The sequence below is a fragment of the Eschrichtius robustus genome, chromosome 10 (genome assembly GCF_028021215.1).
Source record: "Eschrichtius robustus isolate mEscRob2 chromosome 10, mEscRob2.pri, whole genome shotgun sequence".
Classification (NCBI taxonomy): Eukaryota; Metazoa; Chordata; class Mammalia; order Artiodactyla; family Eschrichtiidae; genus Eschrichtius; species Eschrichtius robustus.
Window position 1 is genome coordinate 31,659,418 of NC_090833.1, and position 23,298 is coordinate 31,682,715.

Consider the following 23,298-nt stretch of genomic DNA (forward strand, 5'->3'; position numbering starts at 1 on the left):
GGCGTCAGGAGAGTACTAAGAGTCCCCGGACAGGATACCACATTTCCTGTCTCAGTGAATGGCAGGACCACTCACCCAAGTCAGAAACCTGGCTATCATTTGCTCCCTGCCACAAGCCACATCTAAGTTTATCCCCTGCAGAGCTCTGTTAATGCTTGAGGTCAGGTGCTACTCTCATCTGGAAAAATGTAAGGGGCCTAGTAACTGGTCCCTCTGCCCCTGCTGTGTTAACAGAGCATCCTTCCACAAACGTCAGTCATGGCACTCCACGGCTTTCGATCTCAATGGCTCTCTATGGCCTTTGACATAAAACCCAAAACATCTTCATACAACCTCTCCAGCTGCATCTTGCCTTGAATTCTGTTATTTAGCTGACTCTTGATTGGTCTTCAAATGGCAAGTGAAGCACCATTTTCTCTAGCTTTCCCTGACACCCCCTCCCCAGCTTGTTAGACGCTCTTCCTCTATGCTCCCATCATCCTTTCTTAGACATGAGGCTCCAATCACATTATGCAATGATGTTGGATTACATGTGTCTTCTCCACCAGAGGAAAAGCTCCTTAAGTGCAGGGTCCATATTTTTCATATTTTTCATATCATGATACCTAATGATGCCTAGCACTTGGAAGGCTCCCAAGTGCTGGGGACCCAAAGATGAATAGAATAGAGTTCCTGCCCCTGAGCAGCACAGTCTAGTCTAGGAGACAATCACACAAATGAACTAAAATGTAATGATAAGTGGTATGACTGACGTATAGTCAAAATTCTATATCAACATCTTCCATCTCTACAGCTCCATCATATTATACACAGCACTAGTCACGTTGCTGAACGGTGGCTTGACGGACTCCTAGAAACAGTGAGTCTGAGGTAAGGGCTGGGAAAGGGGAGGGAAGAAAAAGGGAGAGGGGGAAGGGGAAGGAACAAGGACTACGTTCTATTCATCTTTGAATTCTCAGTGCCTCACACAGAATCTGGCAGATCAAAGGTGCTGTGTATATTGACTATATGGAGTAATTAATCACACCCTTCCTAAGGGGTGGTGGGTAACCAAGGAAAGCTAAAAGAAGGAAATGGACATTATCACTGAACTCGAAACTCATCTCCCAAACCACAAGAGAGACAAACGGCATGAGCAAAGGCATCAAGTGGCAGAGCAGTCTAGCACAGCCCCTGACAAGCACAGCTGATTTTAGGAAGATGCCCAGAGTAAATTCAAAGCCTGAGGATATTCTGCCACTCCATGCTATCCTCTTGGGGATCCTTGGATGTCCTAAGAGGCTCACAGTGAAGAGCTAGTTACCCTAGATCTCCTATCCACCCAAGAAATACCCTGAAGGATTCTGACTTGCTAAGGACAGCTATAAATCCTCAGAAATCACATAACTCAGAAGTGGTCACACGAATGACACACAAAACTCAGCACTAAGGCTTATTCATTTTTCATTCACTACAGACCAGATACTAGCATGCCCCAAATTCCAACAGAACTGAGGATGAGACCACAGTGGTCATTCTCCCTAGTCTTGACTCAGATACGCCACAGCAATTATTTGGGGATTGTAACCTATAATATTTTTAGTAGGGTTCAATAAAAGCTATAGAAAACATGTCTCAAAACAAAAACAGGCCCAGTAATTTCATGTATGGGGACTGTAGAGTTAACAGTGATTCTGTGAAATATTTTACATAACATGACCCATGCTCTCTAGCTGATAGAATCACAGTGAGCTTCAGACTGTTCTGAACCAAACCCTATACGTACATGGAAGGCAAACGATAAAGTCAAAATGAAACACTGTAGTTTGGTTTGTATTTTTAATTTATGAAAACTTGTTCAAGGGAGTTTACACACACCACAAATATGCTCTCAACAAGCTGAATTTTCATGCTCCTCTTATCACTATTTCACATTGGGCCCTTTCCTCTAACCTATGACCCAGAACCAGGCCACCATAGACCCTGAGAGGAAAGCCTCTGGATCCATCACGTGCAGGAGACAGAGTTGCACTTCCCTCTTCTCGCCTGTCTATTCTGTAGTAGAGCCTGAGAGCGGGCTCCATGCCCTGGGTGTCTATGGATGTTGCACTGTTCTGCCTCACAGAAAGAAAAGGGGACAAATCCTGCTAATGGTTTTATTTCAATAAGCTGTTTAAAATCTAACATATAATTTCAAAAACACAGAAGAGTAAAATGAGCAGAAAATCTGTGTTGTCTGAAACTTTAAAAATAGAGAATGTTGACTAGACTATTCCTTGCATTAAATTAAGATGTATGATTCTGCAGCCTATAATAAACAGACATTCTTTACGTCAAGAGAATGGGGTGAAAGGAGAAAAAATCATGAATGTGGAATTGAGGAATGCTCTAAACACGGGGGGAAATGTTGAGAGACAGAAGTGACACGGAGGGGAAAATCCTAGTGCCAAGAAAGCAGTGTAAGTTATAATGAACCTCTGGGAACATGAAATTGTTCAGCGCCTACCATGATGAAGAGCTGACCAGGCTATAATGCCTTCTAAATCAAAATTCAAACATACCTATGTGGGAAATGTTCCATAACATATCAAGTCTGCTTATATAATGGGTCAGTAAGCAAATGGACTTTACAAAAATTCCTTGACAGTGATATTTTGCTCAATTGATATTTATCCTGTGTAGGGCCAGAAAAAAAAAAGCATATAAGTTCTTTACATTCTGCTTAACCTAGAGACATATCTATTATGAGTAGGGTTACTATATCAAATACATGCCATACTGTTTGCATTCATTATTAGTAAAAATATTTACAAATAGGACACTGACATCAAACTTTGCAATAATGTCTTTTTTAAATTCAAATTTATTATGGCTTTAAGGAAATGTGTGATTAGGCATCCAAGCTCTTTCTAAACTGTAACATTTTAAAAATTATTCCTTTTAAAGTATTGTTCAAAGCTGTGTACACTTTAGTTTTCAATAAAAAAAGATAATGAGATTAACAATTCATGATTTTATGTATTCACGCAGAGTGAAGAGGAAATGATGCTGAATCAAACTCTCAAACCCAAACAGCTGGGTAACTGAGTTAAATATTTTAAAGCTGATTTGTGTGTGTGTCTGTGTGTGTGTGTGTGTGTGTGTGTGTGTATACATTACAATTTTTAATTACTACTTGAGCATCCAAAACTGACTGAAAGCTGACTGCTGTCCAAACTCTTCAAATTCCACAATTCCATCATTTCTTCCCTTTTACAAACCAGAAGATTTAAACATACACAAGTGCAGGACCAGTATGACCATTTCTCTTTCTTTAGCAATAATATCTACTTCTAGATTGGCTAGATCTACAGCTAACAAATCAGTGGAATCTGGCTTCCTCCCAAAGCAGTTATGATGAACTCCTAAGAACACTGTTTTGGACGGATGGGCCCTGAGGGGTTCACTCTGGAAATCTGAAGCATCTGAGGTCATTTCCAAGCACTGCACAAGGGCTGACTTTGGAAAGGCCTCTAGAAGACACAGCCACAGTTGCAGGCTTCATGCTGCTCAAAACAATGCTGCTCCGGTCCACCAGAGATCGGAATCAGAAGAAAATCAGAAAAGAATTTTCCAGGAAACGTTTTAAGACCCAACTCAAACCCAAGGTCTGGTTTTAGTCTTTGACAAAAAAGATGTCACCCAAACATTGACGTTTGATTCCTGATTCTGTGAAAACACTTCTGAAGACCAACTTTAGTGTCTGTCCGACCTAGGTCCTCACTGCTTGGAGCTCAGGACTTTTCCAGAAGATGGAATTATTTCGATTCTGCTTTTGAGGAACCAGTGGGGTTTGTTTTCTCTGGAAATAGCTCTTGTTCTCCTAGAATGTATAACATTTCCTTATCTTCACAACAGTCCTCTGAGATGGGTAGGACAGGCGAACCCTCTCCGTTGTACTGACCAGACCATTAGACGACTTGCCAAGTGGCTCCCTGTAAGCAAAGCTGTGATGCCAGAACTGAATGCTCAAGTCCAGCACTTCAATGTTTTTAGGTAAAGCCATCAAAAAGGAGTGTGACTGCTAATTTACTAAAAAATCTATTGATTTGAACATATAGATAAAATCCACATGTGACTTATTCCCCTTTGAGCTTGGCCACAATATTAATCTAGACCAAAATCGAGAGTTCACTTGCAAATAAATGATGGCCATAAATTTGGCCTTCATTTATTGTAGACTACTACCAAACACCTAATTGGGCCTCACTAGGAAACTATTTTTCTGATGGGCAAGAGAAAGGAACTTAAAAATCCACAGCTGCCATGAGAGGCGACCTAAGAGAGAAAGCTGATAGAATCATGTAAGTCCTGGGGGAGGGGAAAAAAAAAAAAAAGAATTCCCCAGGGGAGGGAAAAAAAAGAATTCCCCAGGAAGTGTATATTAATTAAGGAAATGTATATTAATAATTGTATTACCTTTAAAATTTTAAACCTCAGAAAGGAGACAGCCATACCATTTATGTTTTCCTATATGGCATATACATGTAAATGACTATACTAATTAAACTAAAACTGTGTGATTAAGGAGACTTACAATTATAATATACTTAATTCCTCTTTGTAATTACTGCTTTAAATCTAGCAAAAGAGATTCGTCATCCTCTACTTTCACCTGGGGTTTAAAAGTAACTTTTAAAGGCTCGGGGGTGGAGATTTCCCCGCCTTCTCGGGGAGGATGCGAGGCTCTGGCCTCCTCGGGGTCTGTTTCACTGAGCACCTCGGTGTACAGCTCACTGATGGGGCCCAGAGACTCGCTCCTGGCAATGATGTCCACCCCTATCTCCCTGACCTCTTCGGGACCTTCGGCCACAGTGCGGTCTTTAGTTTTCCGAAGGCTACGCATCTTAAAAGCTTCCTTTGAAGGAGCTGCATTAGAAATAGATTTCTTAAACCTTTCCCCTGACTGCTTCAGCCTCTCCCCTGACTGCCTTAACCTCTCCCCCGACTGCCTTAGCCGCTCTCTCCTCTCTGGTGTCACTATTCTAGTCCTAATTCTGTTCACTTTCTTGTCAAAATCCTGCCGTGTCTTCTGCATGTTTTCTTTGGAAAAGGCCTTTTTGATATTATCAATGCGCTCCCTGCCTGACTTTTTAAGCCTGGCAGATCTGCTCTCTTCAACATAATATTCTTCATCCGAAGACAGATCAACTGGGGGATCGAAGATATCGTCCTCCTCCTCTGGACCCTCAGCAGTCAAGCTTCTGTCTTTCATGATAGACAGGGACGTTGGACACTGAATATCCTCCTGAAGGAGAGAGAAAGCGAGCGTGTTAGCGATGGGTTCTTGGACCTTCCAGCCACGCCTTTTCAATCTCCTCCATGGGCTGCTTATCCTACCCCCACTCCTTAAATGCTGGCATTTCTCAGGGTTTTTTTTTTCTTCATCTCCCAAGCTCACCCTGAGCAAACTTATCCACTGCTCTACCTTCAAATCCAAGGAAGCAGACTCACTAATCTTTTACCTTCAGCTCTCCCCTTCCCCTAAGATGAAAACCCATTTCTAAATGTCAGACAGACTTCTCCACCTAGATGTAACACAGGAACCTCTAACTTCACATATCCAAAAATCAAGGCCCAGCCATCATCCTTTCCTGGACCTCTCAGCACCAATACCTCCAGGGGCTACCCAGAGAAACCTCAGAAGCATGGTCCCAAATATTCCCTCTCTTCATCCCATATCCAACTGGTCACTAAGCGCTGTCGATAATATTGCTTAATAACTACTAACTCCTCTGTTCCCACCTCCTTCCTCCTTGCCTCTACCAACGTCTTAATTCAGGCCCTGTCATCTCAGGCCTGAACTCGTGCAATAGCTATACCTCCAAAACATCACCAAAGTATTTCCTGAGAAATGTTTCTAAAACATAGCTCTGATCGCATGCTTTCTCTACTTTAAAACATTGGGGAGCGCACCAATACTCAAAGGATAGAGTTCAAATTCTTCAGCATAATTAGAAGGCTCTTCAGTTTGAGCAAAACCTACTTTCCCACTCCTCCAATCCAGCAACACAACCCCTCTGAGTTCCTTAAACACATACTGTTTTCATCCCTGCATGCCTTTATAAACATGGTTTTTGCTACCTTTCACCTCTTTCCAGCTTCGTGAATAAAATCTTTCTTCGAGTCAATTCAAATATCCCCAACTTCCCCCAGAGGTCAAACCTGTCTCCAATTTATACCAAAATGACACATGCATTCCTCTACTTATAACATTTATCACAGTCTGAATTGAATTAGAACTCTACTCATTTATATATGTCTCCCTGAGGCCTTCACTAAATAATAGCTTCCATGAAAGCAGAGCTGTATCTTATTTATGTCTTATGCCTGGCATCTATCAGAGTGCCTTGTACATAGTAGGTATACTCAACAAATGACTGTTGGAACAAATAAGAAGCATACGCCTTCATTCAACAAATTGTTACTAAGCACCCACCACGCACCAGTCACTAGTCTAGGAACTGAGAACCTCCCGTGAATAAAACAGAGTAAAAGAACTTGTATTCTTGAAGAGAGAAATAAACAAGTTACTTACATAGTATGTTGGATGGTGATAAGCGCTAAGGCGAAAAATAGAGCAGGGCAGGGGGATACACAGTGACTGGGGAGGATGCTTGGAAAGGCCTCACTAACAAGGTGACATCCAAGCCTAGACCTGAAGGTAATGCACGTAACTGGGAGGAAACGAGAAACAGCAAGGAAGGCAGTGTGGCTGAAGCAGAGTGACCAAGGGGCAAGAGGAGGAGAGAGGGTAAGAGAGGTAGTGGGAGGGCCAGCTCACGTAGGGCTCTGTATCTGATCATAAGGACCGTGGCTCTTATTCCGAGTGCGATAGGAAGACTTCTAAAAAGTTTTCAGGAGGATAGTGACATGATTTGACCCATGTTGTAAAAGGGTCACCCTGTTGAAGCGAGGCTATCGAGGGCAAGATGAGAAGCAGGGACAGCAGTTAGAGACCACTGAGCTCAATCAAGTGAGAGATGGATCAGGGTGTTGACAGAGGTGGCGGTGAGAAGTGGCCTGATTCCAGATCCACTTTGAAGGTAGGAGCCAACAGGATCTGCTGCTGCTAGACTGAGATGTGGAGAGTGTCAAGGATGATTCTCTAGTCCAGGGCCTGAGCAGCTGAAGGACAGATTAGCCATTCACTGAGATGGGAAATGATGGGATCTGAACATGCTGACTTTGAGATGCCCACTGTACATCCAAGCAGAGATGTTGAGTGGGCAGCTGAGTACATAAGTCTGGGATTCAGGAGAGAGATCTGGACTAGAGATAAATTTAGGTATCATTAACATAAAGATGAAACTAAAAATCATGAGACCAGATGAAAGAGATCACCAAGAGATTGAATGAATGGGTCTACACTCCATTATTCAAAACTCCTTGGAACCAAGCTACCTTTCAGAAATCAGAATATTTCAGATTTGGGGAAAATAATATATTACATAACATTCCCAGTGAGATCTTGGGAAGAAACCTTTTTGTGGCAAAAAAAATACAAATATTCACTCTAAGGTGGGACAAAGAGTATAAACAGCCTCATGCTACTTGAGGTTGGGTTTTGGCATCCATTGAGTTCAGGTAAAGCTAGGTCTTGCTGCCAAATAAGTTACGATAAAAACTTTATTTTTACAGATTTTTGAATTTTGGTGTTATTGATAGATAAATGGATTTTGGACCTGAAGATAAGAAGGAAGAGATGAGGGACTTCCCTGGTGATCCAGTGGCTAAGACTCTGCACTCCCAGTGCAGGAGGGCCTGGGTTCAATTCCTGGTCAGGGAACTAGATCCCACATGCCACAACTAAAAGTTCACATGCCACAACTAAAGACCCTGCATGCTGCAACTAAAGATCCCTCATGCTACGACAAAGATCCCGCACGGGGCAACTAAGATCCCGCATGCCGCAACTAAGACCCAGCACAGCCAAATAAATAAATAAATATTTTTTTAAAAAAAAAGAAGAAGAAGAGGAAGGAAGAGATGAGAAAGAACCAAAAAGGAGAAGTATCAGCCAGTGAGGCAGGAGGAAATCCAAGAGCGAGAGGCACCCCCAGAAGCCAAGGGGGAAAAAGTTTCGAGAGGGAGGGACCAACTATGTCAAATGTGTCAAATGGATAAGGACTCATCAAATTGGATTTGGGAACATGGCAGACACTGGTAACCTTGAGAAGCAGGCCAGAAACATGGCTGCTAAAGGACCCCAACTTGCTATTTAGGGGTTATTTCTAAAACTAAACAGGAAAAACTTTAAAGATCATGAGATTTTTAACTGAACCCACGAGATGAAATTTCTAAAAGAAACTGTGCTCCTACTTGAGATCCAGATTAAATCTGTTCAACCAAAAAATTTACTATGTAAGAAATACATTTATACGTATTCCAAAACCTATCATCCTGATAGTCAAGAACGTATCCCCAGAACTTTACTTCTCTGGATCCTTATTTAAAATTAAATTCTTTGGCTACAGGATTGGAGAGTCTAGGAACTTAAAAAAAAAAAAAAAAAAAAAGGCAGGGTGGGTATCTCATAGCTCTCTGATGAATCAGAAGCAGCAACATTATTCCTCTCCTTTCCTGACACCTACTACAGGGAGTAGCTTCAGCAGCACTGAGTGGGTGGGTATGGACCGAGTAGGTATAATTAGAAAAGGAGCCAAACAATAATTACTGTTTCCTAGGGAAAAACCCTCACAATCCTGCTGTGAAGAAATCAGTTATGGCTTAACTCAGGAATCACAAACCCTTCTTCAACTGCACAACAAACTCTACAAAATCAGGCTTAAAAACAAAACAAAACAGGGGTAGAGACAGAGAAAGTACCTGCTATGTAAATCTATTTGTTGCAACTCCTATGAGTCAGAGATACCATGAGTTAGTGGTAAATACACTGTAATAATAATTGAAAATTATAGGGCTGAATTATAGTTGATTTCCAAATACAATTATTATACATTTTTCATGTAAAATTCTAGGTAAAAAGATTATTTTTGTAACAAAATGAGTATTATGAGTCAGAGTATAATGGCCTTGATTATCAAAGTAATACTGCTAAGAGAATTTTGAATATTTAGAAGTCCGGGACTTATCATTATGGAATGGCCAAATACCTCATTTGGGAGGCACGGGCATGTGGTTAGTAAGCAAAATTGTTAGAAGATATGGTAAGCCTCCTGGCTTTCTTTCATGGTGAGGAGGTCACTAAGGTGAAAGCACGTTCAAAGAGAAATCAAAATTGTATGATAAAGAGCAGATAATTTTTTTCAATGCCAATGTCCAGAATTAGGTGAAAGCTCTGCCGTACACAATGGTAGGAGATAAAATAGCAATAAAGACTGCCACCAAAAGATATATCTAGGGAAATCTTTTTGAGGAAAAACCCAAATCGAAATGAAAGTATACTACAGCTGAATTACTCAGCTTCAAGTTAATTTTAGTAGAAGGCGCAATCTCAATATAGCCACTTAAACATATTAACTATAAGAATGAATTATAAGAATTTGGGGAGTTCCCTGGTGGTCTAGTGGTTAGGATTTGGAGCTTTCACTGCCGTGGCCTGGGTTCAATCCTTGGTTGAGGAACTGAGATCCTGCAAGGTGCGCAGCTTGGCCAAAAAAAAAAAAAAAAAATATATATATATATATATATATATGTACACACATATATATATATGACTTTTAACTGTTAAGCAATCCCATATGAATGCTGTATACAGTGTTCTAATATCTAATGAATCATTGAATCCATTGGTATTTACTTTATCTTTTCTTTACATGCTCTCCCATTACAAGAGATAGCCACTGCTTATTGATAAAGTGCTGCTTACTCTGAACAACTTAATTTCACAGACTCTTCACAGCATTATGTCTCTCACTAGTGCCTCTCACTTCCTTTTTCATACCATCTTCTATTTATTCAAGTAACTGTAGGCACTCAAAGAAAAAAATAGCAACTTTCAGGGAATAAACAGGTGAATATAGAAACAACTTAAAAAAAAAAATTATGTCAATAGACAAACAAGGGTCAATTAGAACTTCTCAGAAACTCCTCTGCTTTCTTTAGTCTTTGTAAACCTTGATTGTTAACCTGGTCTACTCTTCGCACAAAGGTTCTCAGGAGAAATGCTGGATACCAAGAATGTTTCCTGGCATGCCCCATGCAAGTGGAGGGTGAGTTATACCCATTACTGTTAATGCCCGTGGAAAAGCGAATTCAAGAATGGATACTACATTCTCCAGTACTAAATTTAGATCCCCATTACATATACTACCACTGGCTTCTGAGAGTAAGATGACTGATTTTTTTTTTTCAAAAATTTAAGTCTGGAGAAGGACTTCCAGGGACCTGGGAGGAGAGGGAAATGGTAAAGGCCTTCAGATGGCATAGTCGAACTTGACTACCCTTGAAATAAGAAACCCTCTCTCTCCTCCCATTCTTCCTCCTAAATAACCAACAGGCTCTTAAATACAGATCCAAAATACCACTCTGCCATCCCCGTGTAACCTTATCAGCCAACAGTGGGCTACGGAGAATTGACTAAAGTGTAAAGAATGCCCCGGGAGTTATGGCCCACATCCCTGGTATCTTACAAATACCTGCCAACTGTGTTCCTATTTCAATTTGTTTTTATTCTTCTAGGCCTTTTCCCTATGCACATGGGCATACATTCATTTTAAAAATACAGTGTGATAACACTGCATATATGTACCCGTGAACATGCCTGCACACATTCCTGATTTTATGCTTACAACAAATTCTTTGACATTAAATTTTGGGTCCAAAAGGTTTGCGAATTTTTAAGGTTCTTAACACATACTACCAAAACCGCCCTCCAGAAATGTACCATTTAATATTCTACCAGCAGAATATGAAAGTGCTTATTATTTCCTACTCTTAAACTCTGCGAGTATGTTTCAGTAACTGCAAGTATTTACATAGGTGAAAATGGAATTTTGCTCATTTACTTTGTCTTTTGTGAACTAACTGATAATGACTTTCCAATTTTTCTACCATGAAAGTTCAACTTTTTCCCTTTTAATTTGTAAGAGTTTTAAAATATATTATAGATATTAGGCATTTGCCATGGATGTGTTCCTATTTCAAAAAATATGAGTATCAAGTGCAGAGTAAGATAGGAACTTATTAGCTCAACACACAACGCCACACAAAAACTATCATGTAAAATCAGCTAAGTAGGGACTTCCCAGGCGGTCAGTGGTTAGGACTCTGTGCTTCCTCTACAGAGGGCACAGGTTCGATCCCTGATCAGAGAACTAAGATCCCACAAGCTGTGCGGTGCAGCTAAAAGAATTCAGCTAAGTAAAGACTTGGTAATCAAATATAAGGAATTACTTATGTGACTCCTACATTTATATAACTATAAGAAAAAGAACAACTGTCTGATTGTTCATTAAGAAATAGACCGTTTGTCTTATTATTGTGACTTATACATTATTATAGGTAAAAATTCCAATAGACAAATTATATTCTGAAAAGTTTACATTTTACTGTTTAGGGCTTTCTGGGCTCTCCATAATAAGGGAAAGAACCACACTGCAGGGCTACAGGTCCTCAGTTTCTTTTTCTCTACAACAAAGAGGTGTTTTAAACTGGAGGCTTCTTAGATATCTTCCTAGTCCTAACCTTCTCAAAGGCTTTGAGAGGGCATCATGCTAATATGGCTAATATGCCAAAAGCAGCTTACCAATATTAAGTTTCAAAGGCAAGAAATAGACTCAGCTATGATCCACAGTTCATATTACATGAAACGGTTGAGAAGCTCAAAACACTGACATGATAGTATACCAATTAACACAGAAATGGTTTTATCCTGAGATCTCTGATGATACAGAACTCCACCACACGCATATACACAACAGTTACCATGTGACAGGTCTGATAGGACCTGTTGGCCATTAAAGGATGCAAGAGATAGCAGTAATCGAGCTAAGCACAGGTGCAAGCTTACCTGGAATATTACCACACGGAATTTGTTCTTCTTCATTATTTCCTCTTGCTTGGTTTCAACTTTTTTGACGTGAGTTTGTTGCTTCTCCACTCGGGCCCTCACTTCTTTAATGTGAGCACTGATCTTTCGCGTTTTCTCCAACAACTTGTTAATGACATAACTTGTGTTGCTGTGTGACTGTGAAAACTTCAGCAGGTCAATCTGGACGGACTTTATGGCATTTTCCATCTCCCTGTGTCTCTCCTCTATCCTCTTCTGGCTGGCCTGCACGCTGTCCACGATGGCAGCTACTTTGTCCAGCACAGTCACGATGGTAAAAGCAGCGTCTTGGTCTTCATCTTCTGTCACACTCGACAGGCGATTCTGGTGGATTTTATCAGCATTTGAAGCAGACCCATTATGTTCCATTTTATTTATTTCTCAGTGAAAGATGTCTTAGCACAATCAATTCTGGCACTGAGAGCAAAAAGTTAGCTTGATAACAGGGAACAGGGTTGTTTAAAGGGTTGGAAACCCCACCCCTGGAGACTGGTCAAGTATTTGTAACTACAAATACCCATACGTGACTGTTCTGCAATATGAACCCTTGCAAAAGCACTGGGTGCTGTTCCAAACATGCTTACTGATGACTAAGGGACTCAAATAAGACTGTGTGGGTAGAAGAGGAAAGCTTTTTAAAAAAAAAGTTCCCTAAAGCCACCATGTTACTAATATTAAGCCTAGAAGCCAAATAACCAAAAAAGCAAACTCCAAGCGCTGGGTGAAGCTTCTATCTTTAGAGAATTTCAAGCAGTATTTGTAAAAGCAAATGGGAATTTTGAACTGAAATCTGCTTTTTCTAGTAATTTCACATATTAAACGTACTGATATGTCAATATCAAAGAATGCAGTAAATAAACACACCAAAACAGAGGCCGTATAGTGAAAACATTATATTATAACATGCTTTTCCAAACCAAATATTAAAATTAATATTTTGAACATATTCTTAAATTCTACATGCATACTTCTGAATACCTAAACTACATGTTAAACAGCTGAATACATTCTATTCACACTTCAGATCTTTAAACACCAACAATCTATTAGTATAGCTATTACTACAGGACAAATTTGGATAGAGGTCTTAGATGATTTTTAAGCTCATGTGAAGAGCACCAATCGTTAACAATCATTTTTGCATTTATTCACAAACACTGATACAATTGGTTTATTTATGTTAAAACAAATATTTCTTTAAAAATGAATGTGTATAGAAGTAATTTAAATGATAGAGTAGGCTTTATTCCAATCTGTTTGTTAAACAGACTATTTTCACGACATCTAAATCTACTTTTCAGTGATCCGTTCCATCATTGCTACCATATACTTTTAAAAATTCAGAATTATTTTTTCAAAGAGAGAAAGGATCAAATCCAGTCCACACATCTTATAAATATTTTACATCTAACACACACAGCTTTACAATTCATGCGATAGGCAGTGTCTAAAAAATCGGTTAATAAATCTCAAAAACATTGAAATGTCTAAACACAGAGTCTTCTAGATTTTTTTTTGTAAGAAAAGTAATCTGTAAACATCTTTACCTTCAGTTCATGCTTGGTCATTTGCTGTGGTCATTGTGGAAGAAGTGGGTCTGACTTTATAACCATTTGTGAAGTGGTCCATCTTTGCAAAAATATTACATTCCATGGGTAAAGAACAAGTCTTAGAATTACCATGTGGTACAAATTTGTGAAATCAATTTCTGTATTTAAAAACATAAAACAAAGACTACTAAACAGTCCAAAACTGTTGTAGCTGAATATTCTAAATACAAGCCAACAGTACTACACTAAAAATGTCCAAAAATAAGGCCTCTGAAATAAATATTTCCATTCTTTAAAAAAAGACAAATGTACATCACATGGTCAGTGTACATATAAAAGTCATCAGTTTAAACCATTCTGGATGATGTATCTGAAGTAAAATGACCTAGGTTTTGCTTCTGTCGTCGTCCTCTATTGTTTTTAGGGCATTTTCTGTTGAATTAAGGAAAAAAAAAAGAAAAATGTCATTTTGTTTAGGATATTTCAAATGTTTCCAGAGTAACACACACTTCACACGTAAAGCCATATTGCATGTGACCACATGAAAGGGAAACAGACGCTATTTGATGAGAGACCAACATGTCAGACTGCCATCTTCTCCATAAAGCTGGGAGGTGAGAGGGTTAGATATATGATGCAGGTATGAATACAAATGAAACTCACTCCTGGGGTCTCCCCTGTTGCATGTGCATCCCCGAGAGGAATCCCCACCCTTCTTCTGGGCTGGCGGCTCCCAAGACACAGTGACTGCTAACATATAAACAGAAAGGCTCCTGGCTTATGTACTTTCCCTGAGCATGATGACACGCCCAAAAATGACAAGGACAGCTTCAATGAAGGAGAAATCAGGAAGAAATGTGCTTATTAACCTCAGATCAGAATACACAGGAAATGCCTAGCGATTTTAGACAGTAACTAAGAAGAAGTCATTCCACACCCTGCTAGGGCACACCACAGAACCCAGAATAGAACTGCCCTCCGGGGCATGAGGGATATTCCTCGACTCTGCTCTCACTGTTCCGTACATGTTCCTCCGCGGGGGTATAAAGCTCATGGTGCCGTCACTGCTCTTGTGCCTGCCCCCACTAGAATGCAAACATATCAGCTCTCACTGTGCACAAAGTGCTATGCTACACAACATGGAATAAAGGGACTGAGATGAGTTCCAGTAATTCTGAGTTTGGGCTCTGCTAGAAACTAGCTGTGCAACCTCCTCTTCCTATAAGCAAAATATTAAAGTTGGACGAACCTCAAAAATCTCTGCCAGCAAGGAACTTATAATCTAATGGAAAGAAAGTCTTGAGAGAATGAGTGCTTCTACTGTAAGGTTCCAGGTTTTTATTCAGTTTCAAAGAGCACTACTTTGTCTTGACTTAAAAGCCTTGATGGTAACGCTTCCATCTTACATACTGTTTTTCACAAATTTTATCTTACTCATCCTCATAAAAACACTTGGAGGTAGACAGTGATGGAATCATCTCCATTTCATAAATGGGGACACTGGTTGAGAGGGCAAGCAACCCTCTGCAACTGTCACAAACTCACCTTGACACTGGACAAGTTCCAACTTCCCAGGACCACGGTTTTTTCATCTATACAATAAAGGGGTTTGGCTAAGGTGATGTTCAACATGAAAGGAGATTACAAGCATAAAAGAAGAAAATTTCACTTATGCAGTCTTGATAAGTGGGTCAGTGAGAACATCCTTTTAAAGGAAGATTCCTCATATGTAACAGCCACCCCAGGATAAGCGAACAGCTGTCCCGTAATGGACTATGTGGGAGAGGCACTCCTTAAAAATGCAATGCAGATAAGTCCAAGTGCATAATTATAATATCCTAAATCCACATGAGCAAGACATTCTAGAGGAGAAAATGCCACAATAAAAAGCCCTCAGGGAGAGATCTATGATAAATTCAATGAGATGACCCTTCAGACATAGAGATGGAGGGCAGTGAAGACACTGTAACGCAGTTAAAAATAAATATGTGGCAATGCTGACATGTCTGTGAAGGCAGCAAATGCATTTGGGGTATAAATTGGGGGGGTTACTACCTTGAAAACTACTTGCCGGGTATCTTTAATTTAGTCGTTGAGGATTACAGCACAGTGAGAATCAAAGCAGAGAGTTGGACAAAACGCCGGACAGGATTTGTAAAACGGCTGAACTATCTCTGTGATCTTGGCTAAGATACTTCCCATCCCAGGGCTCCAGTTTCCTCACTTCTCTAGAATGAAGGGGTTGAATGCAAAATAACTTCCTGCTGACTTTAACATCCTTTGATCTTAAAGATGGCACTATCACTGGGCCTCAAAATCTTCCCTTACCTTTACCTTATTACCTTATTTCTTTCGTTCATCTTCCAAATCATCTATTACTCCACTCCTGCTTTACTCTAATAATGTCCCAAATGGTCTCCCCCAACCTCACATTTTCTCTCCTCTGGTGAATTTTTCAGATGACACTCAGATTAATGCTCTGGAAAAATGGGTCATACCAAGTCCCTCCCCTGTTCAAAAACCCTGAACCACTACAAAATCAGGTTTGAACCTTGCTCCCATGCAATGGTCATACTTGGCAAATATATTTCCCAAGATGACTCAACATAGACCCTCCTCCTCTTGGTGGTTCAGTGGAAAGAGGAATGATTTAGGAAATGAGGCAGCACCAAATCCAAATCCAGACACTTCCACTTGCTATCTGGATGACTACAGGCAAATTACTTAATCTCTGAGCCTATGTTAAATAGCCAGAGGCAGCCCTGCTGTTACATGGTAGTTTTTTTTCCTATTTTCTCTTTGTGCTGTCATTATTTTTTATAATATTATGTCTCTACTTTAATCTACTGTCAAATTTTATACTCAGTAGTCCTGCCTAAGGGCAGATCATCTGTTCTACAGAATAAAGTCCACTGGCTTTAGTGCTTAAATCTTATGAAAAATATCTGCTACTCAGAGAATATTTTTTATCATTTCTAGATTTATAATTTTAGCTCCAGATGGCTGAGACCACTGAAGATCTGCTTCTATCCAGACTTTGGATAGAAAAGCCATAAATCCATTATGGCCTGCCAATATCTGCACTTGATAAATTCCAACCCTCTGCCCAGAATAATACAGAAAAGTATAGAGATGATGTTTATGGGACTCTGAACCAAGCCTTAAACGAGGTAGGACAAAGCAAGCAAGAAGAAAAGACATGAGACTGGGAAGCATAAAGACAAGATGAACTTAATTTGCTTTGACTTCTCCCAGGTCCAGTTCCGTTCTGACTTACATATTTCCACTCAGCCTGGAAAACACCCATTTTTAGGCTAACTGCACTCCAAATATGTCCTTTAGTTTGGGGGTTAGTTATGATAAACTCCAACAGTTTTAGTTATGATAGAGAATTTTGAAGTTTAATATTTATGACTGTATTCCAGAAAATGAAGTAATGTTAAGACAACATATAAAAAAGCAGTTTTCTTTAACCTCTGATTTCTTCCCTTATTATATTTACTATGGATAAAGTATATTCTTAGGGCATAAGACCTAATCAGTTCTGCAGGACTTAAAAAGTTTCTGCATGGCTCTTACGTGCATGTGCAGACCATTCTGCTACCATCGCTGTCCCTAAATTCAGTGCTTGAAGCACACACATAGTTCTAAGATCTCGAAATTCCTTTAAGCCACTGAATATCCTCACGCTTCCTCTGCTTGCAGCCTGTAACCCTGGGAGTGAGTTCTTGACCAAATTCTAAAGCAGCACGACACTGAGAGGTCAGACCTACATGGAAACCTTGGAGAACTGATCCTAGGATTTCTTCCTAATAGGCTGGTGGACGTAAAGTCCCTATCATTTTGAGTGTTTCAAGGTTTTTCTTTAACAGCCACCCACCTCTAATTGAAAGTTGGTGTTTCTTAGGCCATTACCTACCTTGTTATGCACATGACAATTGCTACTATAATGGCAATCTGTACAGCTCCAATAATTGCTGCAATAAGAACATGAGTGAGCTTTTGCCTACTTGGCACTACATAGAGAATACTAAAGTCTGTCTTTTCACAGTGCTGTCCAGTGTAACCAGATTCACATCTGAAAAAGGGAAAAAAAAGGATTCCTATAAATTTCAATAATTCCAGGTTTTAAAATTAAAACATACAAAAGAATGACACACTTAAACAAAAACAGCAAATCAGGCACTCTCCCACCATCTAAAAAAAACACTGCCATCATTGTATTTCTTTCTACTCTTTCTAATATGACTATTTTATAAAGTGCTTCTTCCACTTATCATTATATCACATTAACTTTAAAGCTGCTAAGTAGTCTTTATACTACTTTATTACTGCCATTTAAAAATGGATTCACAATATCCCATTCAGTGGCTATAATACAGCTAACTTATCTATTTCTTGCTCTTAGACATATCAGTTATTTTCCATTTTTCAGAATTATGAATTAGGTGTGGTGGATATTATGATGAATGTTCACTTTTCTGTATTTAGTGTTATCCCTTAGGCTAGATACTTGGAAGTGGGATTATTGAATAAATAGGTATAAACATTTACAGTTCTCTGAACATAACACCAAATTATATTCAAGTTACTTTTCAGTACACATAATATAATCATTTAAAACGCAGAGGGGGAGATGAAAATAAGTTATTAATGACAGAAACACAGCCAAGCAGTCAAATAGGTGCGAATCTTAGAAATTATCTGAATTCCAATTAAGAGTAAATAAAAAGGCGACATCAGGTGATGATAGTAATTTGACAGGGGGAAACATTTAAAATACTTAATAGAAAATTCACATTTTTTAGTTGACAGAAGCAAAATGTGTAAATTAGCCAGCCTTCAGTTAGAACTGATTAATAAAACATCTGACGTATAAGGATATTTACTAATGACCCACACTTCATTACAAAAAAAAATTTTTTAATAAAACACACATAGCAAGAAAGAAACCTGGAAGCAAGTAAACAGGGGAAGCCAGGGGTGATGTGAGTCCACCAATCCTACCCTTGAGGTTCCTAGCCGCCTGCCAGAAGGTTGCACACTCGGTTCTAAGCTTCCTAGCAGACAAAAAATAGTAGTACAGTAGATATACAGATCAGAAAACATAATTGAGAGCCCATAAATACACCCATACATCTATGGTCAACTGATTTTCGACAAGGGTGCTAAGACAACTTGATGGGAAAAGAACAGTCTCTTCAACAAATGGTGCTGGGACAATTGGGGGCATCCACATACAAAAGAATGAAGCTGGACCTCTTTCTCACAACATACACAAATTAACTCAAATGGATCACAGACCTAAATGTAAGAGCTAAAACTACAAAACTCTTGGGGGGGGGGGGAAAGGAAAGTAAATATTCATGACCTTAGATGAGGCAATGATTTCTTCATATGACAACAAAAGCAACAACAAAAAAGTTAAATTGGGCTAAATCAAAATTAAATCTTTTGTACATAAGGACACTATCAAGATTGTGAAAAGATAACCCACAGGAGAAAATTTTTGCAAACTATATATCTGATAAGAGACTGTATCTAGAATATATAAAAAAACTATTACAATTCATTAACAAAAAGACAAAAAAATACAAAATAGGCAAAATATCTGAATAGACATTTCTCCAAACAAGATAGATAAATGACAAATAAGCACTAACATCATTAGTCATCATGGAAATACATATCAAAACCACAGTATGATGAGGTATCTAATATACCCATTAGAAATCAAAAAGTCAGATAATAACAAGTGATGGCAAGGTTACTGTAGAGAACATAAAATGATGCAGCCACTTTTGATAATAGTCTGGCCGTTCCTCAAAAAGTTAAACACAGAGTTAGCATTTAGCCCAGCAATTCCACTCCTACGCAATTACCCAAGTGAAATTAAAACATATGTCCACACAAAAACTTGCAAAAAATTATTCAAGGCAGCATTATTCATAATAGCCAAAAAGTGGAAACAGTCCAACTATTCATCAACTGGTAAGTGGACTAAAAAATGTGGTATTACCCATCCAATGAAATATTATTCAGCCACAAAAAGGAACAAAATACCGATATATGCCACAACATGGATAAACCTTGGAAACAGTATGCTAAGTGAAAGACACAGAAGACCACATATTATATGAATATAATCCACTTAAATGAAATGACCAGAATAGATAAATCTATAGAGAAAAAGTAGATTATTGGTTGTCTAAGGCTGAGGAGGATGGGGAGATTTGGGAGTAATAGCTAAAGGGTATAGAGTTTCCTCTTGGGGTAATGAAATGTAAAACTGACTGTGGTGACTGCACAATTCTGTGACTATACTAAAAACCATTGGATGAAGGAAAGAAGGGGAGAGGAGAGGAGGGGAGAGGAGGGGAGGGAAGGGGAAGGGAGGGAGGGGAGGGGAGGGGAGGGGAGTGACGGGAGGGGAGGGGAGTGAGGGGAGGGGAGGGGAGGGGAGTGACGGGAGGGGAGGGGAGGGGAGAAGTAAAGGGGGGGAGAAGGAAAGGGGGGGAGAAGGAAAAGGAAATGGAAAAGGAAGAAGAAAAGGAAAAGAGATAAAATCACTGATACAAAATACAATCTCCACAAAATGAAATCAAGCCAGTTGTTCAAAAGAATCACAGTAACTGGACAACTACATGTAAAAGAATAAGATTAGAACATTTCCTCACACCATATGCAAAAATAAACTCAAAATGGATTAAACCTAAGCATAAGACCTGAAAACCATGAAACACCTAGAAGAGAACATAGGCAGAACACTCTTTGACATAAATCGTAGCGATATTTTTTTGGATCTAGCTCCCAAGGCAAAAGAAATAAAAGCAAAACTGAACAAATGGGACCAAATGAAACTTAAAAGCTTTTGCAAAGCAAAGGAAACCATAGACAAAACGAAAAGACAACCTACTGAATGGCAGAAAATATTTGCAAATGATATGACTGATAAGGAGTTAATACCAAAATATAAAACAGCTCATACAACTCAATATCAAAAAAAAAAAAAAAAAACAATCAGAAAATGGGCAGAAGGGACTTCCCTGGTGGTCCAGTGACAAAGAATCCGCCTTACTATGCAGGGGACGCAGGTTCGATCCCTGCTCAGGGAACTAAGATCCCACATGCCATGGGACAACTAAGCCCGCATGCCACAACTACTGAGCTCACGCGCCTCAACTAGAGAGACTGCGTGCCACAAACTACAGAGCCCACATGCCCTGAAACCTGCGTGCCACAACTAGAGAGAGAATACCCACACGCCACAGCTAGAGAGAAGCCGCGCACTGCAACGAGGAGCCCTCGCGCCACAACGAAAGATCCCGCATGCCTCAACGAAGATCCCGCGTGCCGAAACTAAGACCCAAAGCAACCAAAAATAAAAATAAATTTTAAAAATTAAAAAAAAAAATGGGCAGAAGACCTGAAGAGACATTTTTCCAAAGAAGACATACAGATGGCTTACACATGAAAAGATGCTCAACATCGCTATTTATTAACAAAACGTAAATCAAAAAAACAAAAAAAAAATGAGATATCACCTCACATCTGTCAGAATGGCAATCATCAAAAAGTCCACAAATAGGGCTTCCCTGGTGGCGCAGTGGTTGGGAGTCCGCCTGCCAATGCAGGGGACAGGGGTTCGAGCCCTGGTCTGGGAGGATCCCACATGCCGCGGAGCAGCTGGGCCCGTGAGCCACAATTACTGAGCCTGCGCATCTGGAGCCTGTGCTCCGCAACAAGAGAGGCCGCGACAGTGAGAGGCCCGCGCACCGCGATGAAGAGTGGTCCCCACTTGCCACAACTAGAGAAAGCCCTCGCACAGAAACGAAGACCCAAGACAGCCAAAAATAAATAAATAAATAATTCTTTAAAAAAAAAAAAAAAGAAGTCCACAAATAACAAATGTTGGCAATGATGTGGAGAAAAGGGAACCCTCCTACACTGTTGATGGGAATGTAAATTGTGCAGCCACTATGGAAAACAGTATGGAGATTCCTCAAAAAACTAAAATAGACCTACCTTATGACACAGAAATTCCACTCCTGGACATATATCCAGAAAAAAACAAAAACACTAACTTGAAAAAATACATACATCCCGATGTTCATAGCAGCACTATTTACAATAGCCAAGATACGGAAGCAACCCAAGTGTGCATCAACAGACAAATGGATAAAGAAGATGTGATATATATATATATATATATATATATATATATATATATATATATATATATATATATATATATATATATATATATACATACACATACAATGGAACACTCCTCAGCCATAAAAAAGAATGAAATTCTGCCATCTGCAGCAACATGGAAGGACATAGAGAATATCATGCTTAGTGAAATAAGTCAGAGAAAGACAAATACTGTATGATATCACTTATTTGTGGAATCTAAAAAATAAAACAAATGAATGTAGATAGCAAAAAAGAAACAGACTGACAGATATATAAAACAAACTAGTGGTTACCAGTGGGGAGGTGGAAGGGAGGAGGAGCAAGATAGGGGTATGGCATTAAGAGATACAAACTACTATGCTTAAAATAGATAAGCAACAAGGATATATTGTACAGCACAGGGAATTATAGCCATTATTTTGTAATAATTTTTAATGGAGTATAATGTATAAAAATACTGAATCACTATGCTGTATACTTGAAACTAATATAATATTATAAATCAATTATACTTCAATTTAAAAAAATAAAGAATCACAGTTACTATTTTCAATAAATTTAAGGGAACTTTATCTCATTAGTCCTCACTTAAAGAGGGTACTTTCTGGGAATTCCCTGGCAGTCCAGTAGTTAGGACTAGGTGCTTTCAGTGCCAAGGGCACAGGTTCAATCCCTAGTCGGGGAACTAAGATCACCACAAGCTGTGCAGTGTGACCAAAAAAAAAAAAAAGGAAGGTACTTTCTCATATAGAGAACATCATCCTCAATAATATAGCTGCAATAAATTCAATAATGAAGTCTCATAGGATTATTTAAAATAATGTCTTTCATGGTAGGCTAACAGCCAAAACTCAAAGCTCAGTGAAATAAAAATAGTTCCATAGGGAGCTATAACAATGTCCTAGTTATTCAGCTCTGACACTTTAGCTTAACCCAAAGATTAAAAATCAGAATATCAAAAAGAATGTATAGGCCATATATGATTCAGGCAATCCTCCCTGGACATTATTTTCTGCACCTGACTTTAGGGTTATACTCTCCAAATACCCAGAGTATTAACTTCTAGGTTAGCACTACTTCTTCTGTTGCTGATTAAAGGCAGATCCAGACATTTGGTCCTCTACTGCCTATTCTTTCATCCCCATACCCTCCATAGTAATCTCATTCACTCCCATGGCCTCATGGGCTGACTCATTTACTCATCCATTTAACACACTGATTGAGCACCTGACATGTGCCAAGTACTATAACAGGCATTTGGGATACATCAGTGAACAAAGATCTCTGGCTGTCTACCCTCTAGTCAGGGAGGGAGGGTCAAGAAACACGATAAGCAAATTAAATGGTTATGTTAGAAGGTGACATGTACTACACAAGAGAGAGAAGAGAGAGAACTAAGGGATAACATGAGTGCCAGGTATGGGCCAGGAAGGGAGGACTGCAACTTTAAGTAAGGTGGTCAAGGTAGGCTTCAGTAAGAGACATGTGAGTAAGGATGTGAAAGAGGTCAGGGAGTTT

At 39.3% G+C, this 23,298-nt stretch overlaps 2 protein-coding genes across 2 annotated transcripts in view; both read right to left on the minus strand.

Annotated features, from left to right (window-relative positions):
- Nucleotides 1-4,585: 4,585 nt before the first annotated feature.
- On the minus strand, nt 4,586-12,497 carry CAVIN4 (caveolae associated protein 4). The gene is made up of 2 exons (XM_068553305.1): nt 11,993-12,497; nt 4,586-5,266 (listed from the first exon to the last, which is right to left on the minus strand). The coding sequence occupies exons 1-2, from the start codon at nt 12,398-12,400 to the stop codon at nt 4,586-4,588; spliced, it is 1,089 nt and encodes a 362-aa protein (XP_068409406.1). The 5' UTR covers nt 12,401-12,497.
- A 775-nt stretch (nt 12,498-13,272) lies between these two features.
- The window catches only part of TMEFF1 (transmembrane protein with EGF like and two follistatin like domains 1), a 92,900-nt gene continuing 82,874 nt past the window's right edge, over nt 13,273-23,298 (minus strand). The window contains exons 9-10 of the mRNA XM_068553035.1: nt 17,501-17,659; nt 13,273-14,013 (exon numbers count right to left, since the gene is read on the minus strand). Coding sequence (XP_068409136.1) covers nt 13,929-14,013; nt 17,501-17,659 — 244 coding nt within the window. The 3' untranslated portion in view covers nt 13,273-13,928. The remainder of the gene's footprint in view (nt 14,014-17,500; nt 17,660-23,298) is intronic.